General features: G+C 34.2%; 1 protein-coding gene across 1 annotated transcript; it reads left to right on the top strand.

Annotated features, from left to right (window-relative positions):
• Nucleotides 1-3,390: 3,390 nt before the first annotated feature.
• On the top strand, nucleotides 3,391-8,095 carry LOC102622366 (DNA polymerase zeta processivity subunit). The gene is made up of 5 exons (XM_006478007.4): nucleotides 3,391-4,537; nucleotides 4,613-4,693; nucleotides 4,824-4,936; nucleotides 5,764-5,953; nucleotides 6,221-8,095. The coding sequence occupies exons 1-5, from the start codon at nucleotides 4,507-4,509 to the stop codon at nucleotides 6,418-6,420; spliced, it is 615 nt and encodes a 204-aa protein (XP_006478070.2). The 5' UTR covers nucleotides 3,391-4,506; the 3' UTR covers nucleotides 6,421-8,095.
• The last annotated feature ends 1,774 nt before the right edge of the window (nucleotides 8,096-9,869 follow it).

Genomic DNA, 9,869 nt, shown 5'->3' with positions numbered 1-9,869 from the left:
TACTATCTTTTGAACTAATTGGTCTACTACGCTTCTGGCGTGCCATAGACAATTCATCAGCTGCACTTTTCATTAATTGTTCTTTAGGTACAATGACTCGGCCGAGTATATTAGCAGTTGGTATATATGATTTGGTTACTTTTTTCGTATCTGTAAATGAATCTGATAATTGTTCTGTAATTTGCTGCAAATGAACCATTCTACGCACTTCATTTTCACTCTGAGATATGCATGGATCTAAATGAGACAGATGAGTCACCTTCCACTGAGGATCATGCCTAATCTCATAGATATTTTTTCTTTCTCTCAATGGAGGAAATTTTGTCTCATCAAAATGAAAATTCGTAAATCGTGTGGTAAATACATCACCTGTCAATGGGTTCAAGATATATGATAATAAATGGTGAGCCAAATCCCACATATATTTCCAATCGATGTTGAGGTACCATTTTGGTGCATTGTGAGGGTGCAATCGGCACTTGTACTGCGCAGCTAAATGTGCGTAAATGAGATATATTTGGTTAATTTCTCAATACCAATTACAATGGGAAATATTTATGATATGTAGTAGGCCTTAAGCGGATCAATGCCGCAGCATGCAAAATCGCATGTCCTCATGTCGAAATAGGTAATTAACTTTGTAATAATAAAGTTCTGGCAATTACCTGTAAACATTTAATGAGAGATTCTGATAATTCATTCTGAGTATGTACATATGGTATTAGGTGTTCTATATCAATCCCAATTGTCATGCAATAATTATTAAATATTTTAAAAGTAAACTCACCAGCATTATCTAGACGTATGGTCTTGATTAGATAATCTAAAAATTGTGCACGTAACCTAATTATCTGTGCAAGCAATCTTGCAAATGCAATATTACGTGTAGATAATAAACAAACATGTGACCACCGTGTAGATGCATCAATTAAAATAATAAAATAACGAAATGGACCACTTTGTGGGTGAATAAGTCCACAGATATCTTCTTGAATCCTTTGTAAAAATGATGGAGATTCAAAATTAATTTTACTAGGTGATGGTCTAACTACCAATTTTCTTTGTGAACAAGCAGTGCAACTATTCTCACTTGACAATAAAATTTTCAAATCTTTGAATGGATGTCCATGAGAATTTTCAATAATTATACGTATCATTGTTGATCCAAGGTGACTGATGCGGTTATGCCAAAGTATAAAAGATTTTGGATGATATAACTTATCTTTTATGATTGCGTAACTTTCTATTAATTTTATCATCGTATAATATAAGTTATATGAGAAAGCTGGAAGTTTTTCTAATATCTCTTTCTTTCTAGACATGTTAGAAGTAATGTATAAATATTTTACATTATTCTCATTCATTATTTCTATTTAAAAATTATTACGACGAGTGTCTTTAAAACCAAGTAAATTTTTTTTTATTTAGGTGAATACAGAGCATTATGAATATCCAATTTCGTACCTTTTGCTAATATGATCATTGCTCTTCCAATACCTTTAATAAGATCTACTGGACTTTATATTGTATTCACATTGGCTTTAATCATATTTAAATTTAAAAAATACCTCTTGTTTGAAAAATCGTATGTGTAGTTGCATTATCAGCCGAACATATTTCTCCATTAAACATTTTATTGAAATTTATATCCTTAAACAAAGGTAAAAAGGGAAATACATATTAGATAACATGAAAAATAAAAATTACATAAACAAACATAAAACACAAGTAGAATTTTTAAATGTGATAAACATTTCCATCACAGATCAAGTGATCAATTTTTCAATCTTTATTTTCAAAGAAGTTAGAAACATCAAGATGTGTAACATACACTGGATCCGAGTCATCAATATAGTTTGTTTCAACATTCTTTCCTTTTGACTTTAAGGATGTCTGAAACATATCCACACGATGTCTGGGAGTACGACATTGTCTTAAAAATGGCCAGACATTCCACATCTATCACGAGTGCTTTCTTAAATATCATGTTGGGCAGATGTTCCCCCCTCATTTTTCTTATTTTTATGGTTCTTATAACCACCACAAGGTCGATAATAATGATTTTTATTATATCATTGACCTCGATAATAGTCATGATCACAGCCACGACTATGTCTACGGCCACGGTTATGCCTATGGCCACGCCCATTTCATAATTGTCTTCACAATCATGTGAGACAGTATTTGCTTCAAAAACTGATTTTGTACCAGTATGATGGGCTTGATGATTTTTCATTAATAATTCATTATTCTTCTCTGCCACAAGAAGGCATGCAATAAAGTTAAAATATTTTGTATACTAACGAACTCTATATTGTTGTTGTAGAACCATGTTGGAAGCATGAAATGTTGTAAATGTTTTTTCCAACATATCCTCATCAGTAATATTTTCTCCACACAATTTTAACTATGAAGTAATTTTGTACAATGCAGAATTCTATTCATGTACTGACTTAAAGTCTTGTAGCCTGAGGACATTCCATTCACTACAAGCATTGGGAAGAATGATTGACTTTAAATGACAATATCTTTCATACAAATTATTCCACAGGACATATGGATCCTTTATAGTGAGATATTCCATTTTAAGTGCTTAGTGGAGATGATGTCGTAGAAAAATCATAGCCTTGGCTCGATCCTGAGTGGATGAGTCATTATTATTTTTTATCATGTTACTAAGGCCCACAACATCAAGATGAATTTCCTTATCTAGGATCTAGGATAAATAATTCTCCCTAGATATATTCAAGGCGTTAAACTCCAATTTTGTCAAGTAAGACATTATCACAAACAAATAAATAAAGATTAGTACAATAAATATTGAAAAGAGTGTAAATAATAAGCTTTACTTAGGAGTATGTAGAAAATAAAAGAGTAAATAGATAGAATACTTTATGTATCAGAGCGAAATTCGTGCTGATAACGTATTATAAATTAGGAACTTTGTTAATAGTTTTATAGATTATAAACCTCATTAATATGAATATAGGCAGATGATTTTTAGCTTAGAAGTGATGCAATAAAAGGAGAAATTGACAGAATTAGCATGTGAATACAAAGAAAAACATGAGAGAGAGAGAGAAGATAATAAGAAAGGAATAATCGTGAAAGCATATATGACTTTTATCTCTTATTCATTTATATAGTGTAAATATAATGAGGATGTGTCATTTGCCATTACATGAAGTGATGGAAGACATCATTATTACACACACACTTGAAAATGTGGAAATCCACATATAATCCACAACAGTTCTATTTTTTTTCTAAATTTTTCTTTATGTACTTTATTTTAATTAAATATTTAATTTTTCTATCACAATTGAATATTTAGTTAATACCCAATTTTAAAACCCCTTGCACATCTGGGTGCAAGATTAAACATGTGATTCCTCTGAATCCACACCTGCCCCGATGGTGTAATTTAAAACAAATTCAAAGGATAGCAATGTAATTTAGAGGTGCCACTGAAGTAAATTTGCGCAAATTTGGAGGGAGCTAGAGTAGGGATGGCAAAATCCAGATCTGGGTCCGGGTTTGGTCTTTCCCATTTCGGTCCTGGATGACAATACTACCGAACCTGCATATAAACCTAGATTTTTTAGCTCCGGGTTCGGTCTGGGTTGAACCCAAAAAATCTGGGTTTTCGGATTACGGGTTTTAAACCCAAATATATGTATTGAAGGCCTGAAATTAAAAAACAAAATCAAGCAGGCCACTTTTGGCTCTTTGGTAGTTGCAGAAACAAATAGATCCTCATGGGATCTTACGAAGATAGTGGAGGATGAGGAAGATGAGAAAATTAAATTAACCAAAAAGAAGCCACATAATTCCATAGAAAGCACATGATTCCATAGAAAGCCACATGATTCCTTGAGCTCAAATCGCAGGAGAAATCTAATTTTAACACATAAGGTAGAAATTGAAACTTTTAGGGAAGTGAGGCCACCGTGGCGATGTTGTGATGCTGATGATTGATGGATGATGATGAACCGGGCGGCGATGTTGTATTGTTGATGATTGATGGATGATGATGAATCGGGGCGATGATGATTTTGAATTCATTTGCTGAATTTTGGAGAATGAACATAAGGTGAACTAAAGGAAATGTAGGGTTTGTTTTCTCATTTTTTTTGCTTTTATACTTATAAATAACAATTTAAAAAATTAATTAAATAATATTTAAAATAAAATAATCCGGGTCCGGGTTCCAGAAATCCGGATTCAGGTGAACCCAAAACTGGATCCGGATCAGTCCAGCTTTAAAAAAAATAAATCCGGATTTCGGATAAAATATACATCCGATCATCCGGGTTCATGCGAATCCGGGCCCGTCCGGGTTATCCTGCCATCCCTGCTGCTAGAGCCACAGTGTAACAGTTTATGGGCTCCTCTGAAACCATCATCCCAAAACCCTCGTTTCTGAATTAGGAGCAAAGTGAAAGTATGAGAGCCAAATTGACTATCAATCAAAGAGGCAGAAACAACTAACGAGTGAAAACGATAATGGATCGTAGCGACGCTCAGTCTCCTCAAGGTTTAGTTTCTCTCTCTTTTTTTTTTTAATTAAAAAAATCGAATTTAATAAATAAGTGATTTAAATTTTGAACAGTTGAGACAGCTCGAATTCTGGCGGAATTCTTGGAAGTTGCAATCACTTCAGTTGTTTTCCTCAAAGGACTTTACCCTTCTGGTACTTTTAGTATTACTAATTTCTCTTATTTACCTGCCTATAATAATTTGAATTTATTTTTAATGCCAAAACAGAATTTAGAAGTTTAAGTTATTTTTTGGGTGTAAATGTGTAATGCAAAAATTATTAGGTGCTTTTGAGAGGAGGATATATATGAATTTGGTTGTTCAGAGGGCTCGTCACCCCCAGCTCAGAGACTACATTCATTCTTCTGTTAGTAGCCTCCTCCTTTTCATTCAAAAGGTTTGCCTCTTTTTATCTTTTAAGTTGTATTGTTGTTGATGAAAGCACCATTACCCACCATATGCTGAGCAACTAACTGGACACGTGGCACAAGTCTGTGACTACATGTGAATAGTATTGACGTTGTAAATTAATCAGACAGCGCCACGTGCCAGTGTCGCTCATCATTATAAGGGCACTATTGCTCACTAGATCATTACTCCGTTGCTGGTTACCTTCTTCATAGTCGATATATGGGTTCCGGAAACTTTTTGACTTGTGCTATTAATATTTAACATGCTGGCCCTAGCAAATGACAATGCCAATCAGCTTCTCTTCTATTTTTGCAGATTGTGGCCAATTTGTATCTTATTGTGATGCATGTGGAAAATAGAGGGATTAGGTGGAACATGTGAAAGTGAATGATATTTCAGGCGTCTTCTGTACATTCCATCAACTCCCACTTAAGAATCACAAACTAAACAAGCTTTAAATGGTAAGTCAAGATGTTAATAACAAGATTTTCTCTTAGAACATCTGGGTAGAAGATAGAACTTATCATAAGACTCTACAAATGTGTAATGAAATATTTATAGTGGAGCCCATTTGCTATGGTCATCAATAGAATCTGTTCAAATCATTTATACCTCTATCAAGCCTCTGTAAAGGTCTTCATATTTATTTTAGAACATCAATTATTTTAAGGTTTACTGTCGGAAGATAAATTTAACTGTACTTAAGAGGCATACTTGTTCTTATCTTTGATATGCAAACGCTTTCTTATCGTGTAGTGATACAAAATTGTGTGCTGTAAAATTTAATGAGATTTTCATATCTCTACAAAATAGGGGCTGGTGGAAAGAGTCGCAGTTATTTTCTCCAATGCCAACAATGTCCCTTTGGAGAGATATGTTTTCAAAATTATGGTTAACCAGTCTTATGGCTCAATGGTGGAAGAAGGTCATCTGGAGTTCTCACTTAGATCATTCTTGATCAAACTTTCAGTCTCAAAGTCCCTCTCTAAGGTTCTTCCACAAGGTAATTGTTATAAACGATGATATGCTTGATGTTTTGTTTATTTATTTCAACCGGTGTGAATTTGGCCCCAAAATTGTTTGTTTGGCTTAATCAAATTCTTCCACGGTTACTATTCTGATCCAATTTTTGGTGTTTACTACCTTTCTTTCGCATATCACATTTTCTTATCCTCGTTCAGTATTGTGCAGGCAGGTGGGCATACATGTGTGTACATATTCTATCTTGCTAGAGAATGGAACTGGTTAGTAACTTTTTACTGTTTAACAGGTTGCAGGTGGGAGATTACAGCTTATTTCTGTTCACTTCCTCAGGTTAATACAAGCAAGGATGCTGAATTATGGATTCCTACAGATACTAAACAATGGCAGCAACCTCCATTAATAACCCCTATCAAGTCCATGAGTAGTGACTCATTGTCTGTGCAATTATATTTGGAAAATCCAAGTTTGTTGGAAGAAAATCTATAAACACAGGTTTTTCTCTCTCTTGTTCAGATCTCCTCCCTTGCACTCTCTTAATTCTCATCCCCTTTCTTGAAAAGCCTAATTGAAGCTCTCTGTCCATCACTGATTCAAGATCTCTGCCCTCATCAATCTTTAAGCTTTGTTCTGTCTCTCAAGTTATTCTTCAATTTTTAAGTTCTGTTTTTAATTAATATTGATATGTTTTTGGCACTTTAATAATATTGTAGTTCAATATACTTGAGTCTGTTATCTTGGATAGGGATGGAAACAAACCCAGACCTATCCAAAGCCAGTTGATCCGGATGTATAAAATATTCAGGATCCAGAAACATTTTTCTCAACTGGACGTATCCGGGTTCATCTAAACCCGGACTTCCGGAAACCGGACCTGGATTACAGCATTTTTTATTTTTTTAAATAAATAATTTTTAATTATAATTATAAATATAAAAGCAAAAAGTTAGAAAAAACAAAGGCAATCCTAAAAATCTAAGCCTCACAGGCTCACAAATCACCCCAGCCACATCTTCTAATCTTCCTCATCTCCCATCATCAAGGCAGCTGCCTCCTCTAATCACACTAGCTGAAGCAACCTCTAGACATCTCAAGCTCCTCTGCTTCACCGTCTTTCTCTTCTTCAGGACAGCAGCTTAATCTGAGATGGGTTGTGAATGCCACGTGGACTTTGTACCCGATGAATCAGCTATTTAGACTAATGAAATTAGGATTGACAAGGAAACCTTGGATATGCTGGCTGCTCTCAGCATGTCTAACATTTTTGGGCTTGTTGAACTTGAACCACAGTATGAATGTAGGATTGCTCCAGTTTTTTCTCAGGGGTAGTGGCAGATGGTACTGAGGTTATTGAGGCATTGTGGGTCATTCAAGAATGGGAAGTTTAAATTGTTATTAGTCAGTACTTGCGACTGGTTTTCCTTACTATTTTAAGAAGGGCGTTTAGCTACTTGAAGTCTGGTATGATAGTTGATTTAATGGACTTGTCCGGTCTTTCCATTTTATTTGTTTTACTAGGATGCAACTTGCTGAAGCTTATAATTCATATTAATTTTTCAAAAAAAAAATCCGAATTTAAAACTTGCAATCTAGGAATCCAGATTTTTTCGAGTTGAACTCGGACCGGACCTAGAGTTAAAAATTCATGTTTATACCTGGGTCCTGTATAATAAATTATTGTGTGGGTCCGGAACCGGGAAGGTCAGACCCGGACCGGATTTTGACATCCCAAATCTTGGGTCTCTTAAGATTGGGTGGTGTTCCATATCTTTTTCTATTTCTGGTCATATTTCCTTGCAGTTCATTGCTCTCTTCTGCTACCGGACAAGTTGGGGGAATGCATGGTGCCTTTATTGATGATTTGTAAGCTTTCTTAAGAGCATATTGCATTGGTAGCGGTGAAGATATGTTGTGAGGTATCAAATCTGGGGCTTTGTTCGGTATCCTGTGAGAAAGATAATGGTTTTAGCTGACAAGATGTAATGCATAATGTTAAAATATCGTACTACATGTTTGTGTCATTTTATAATCAATTCCATTGTGTTCTGTTTTAAGTGTTTATGATATTTATAGCAGGACGAGATGCAATGCATAATGTTAAAATATCGTACTACATGTTTGTGTCATTTTATAATCAATTCCATTGTGTTCTGTTTCAAATGTTTATGCTATTTATAGCAATCTACATGGAGGAAAGTTAATGCTTGGGTTGTAACTGGAACCAAACCAATTCAGACCAATTTTATAATTTATAAAAGCTCATTTGCCAACTTGTTCAAGCAAGATGGTTTTATTACGAGTTCATGATGAGTTATTGATTTTTATGATGACTGATTGTTATGTTTTCGGATGGTTGGTTTGCTACAGGGGCTCATTGTGATCATAGTTTGAGGCTTTTTACTAGTCGTTTTTGTTTGGTGTTTCTTGGCAGTTTTGATGGATGCTTTGTGGAGGTTTTTGTATGAATATGCCTATTAGTTGGATGCTAGTTTTCACTTAATAAGATTGTCAAATTAATTTCTCAAATTGCTTGGCTAATGAAGCAGTAGTTCTTTTTCTTGCTGTATCAGGTTGTTGAAACTCTACTTATCCCAGATCTAGAGGCAACTACTGAAAGTAACCCAAATCTATAGTGTTAGGCCCATGGGCTGTGGTCCAATGACAGAATATTGAACTTTAAATCCTATTTATGAAATTAATTTGGAGAGAATCTCTGGATTTTGATTTTTTGTGTTGTGCAGAGAAGGAATGAAAATCTTGGGCCAAAATTTATGTCAGGGAGTGTAATCTTGTATATATCTTCCAAATTATTTGCCATCTTGCTTTGAATTCAAACAATAGTACGAGGTATCATTAGTTGCTGTTTTTCTGAAGTATTACTTTTGAGTTTACTGATATTTACTCATAAATCTATCAGGATCATATCTTTATTACGGTGTAGCCTAATTGCTTGAGCCTAGAGCCGGGAGTGGGCGTTTTGGATTTTGATCCGGTTCTTACAGGTTTCAATTCGGATTTTGAGAATTGAACCCGAATAGGTTCAAATTTTGGTTCCAGTTAGAATTCGGTTTGAGTTGCAATTGAGGGAATGAAGGTTGAGATTTGAGGGGATTCGTTTTTTTTTTTTTTCGAATTTTTAAATGTAACCACGATTGAGTTTGATTGTTTGATTCAGATTTAATCCGAACCGGACCAAAACCGATCAGTTTCTAATTTTCAACCAATTCGGTTTCTAGGGTCAAATTGAACCGAAATAAAATTTCAAGCTCTATTCGGTTTGGTTTAACTTGGACCGAACACTCGCCTCTACCCAGAACCGGTAGGTTTTAGTTGGAAAAAGACAAAAAAAAATTCTCAAATGCACATGGGGACTTGAACCTTTACTTACATGAGGTACCGCTAGCTATTGTTAAGATAATTGATTTTAATTTATTAATTGAGGTGTGTATGATTATTTTTTTTCGTTGTTGGGTGTCAAAATTTCGAAAACAGCTTATAATTTAGTATATATAACATGGAAGATTACATTTGGAATTTTTTATGTGCATCATTAGTATTATTCTTGTCATCTATACAAATTATTTACAGTAATAGTGAATCATATCATAATATATTATAACTATGATCATATTCAAGAATGTAAAAAGTAATAAAACTAATTTGAATGCCTCCTAAGCATTTGGCCACTTTCGTGGTGAATTGATGTCCTCACTAGAAAAAATTGATATATTTTTAAAATGTGTAAGTAACTATAGATTTTTAAATTATGCTGACTACACATTTTGTACTACATAATTTGATACGTATAGTCTCATATTCTCAGTAAGAGCACAAATTATAAATATGTATAGATAATGGGTCATCTTATGTTACGTTGAGTGTAACATACATACACTCATAGCAACAATAACAAGTCTCATTATTAATACTGTTATTGT

The sequence above is a fragment of the Citrus sinensis genome, chromosome 3, assembly GCF_022201045.2.
Source record: "Citrus sinensis cultivar Valencia sweet orange chromosome 3, DVS_A1.0, whole genome shotgun sequence".
NCBI lineage: Eukaryota > Viridiplantae > Streptophyta > Magnoliopsida > Sapindales > Rutaceae > Citrus > Citrus sinensis.
The sequence above is the reverse complement of the archived record's forward strand: the minus strand, read 5'-3'. Positions and strand labels throughout refer to the sequence as shown.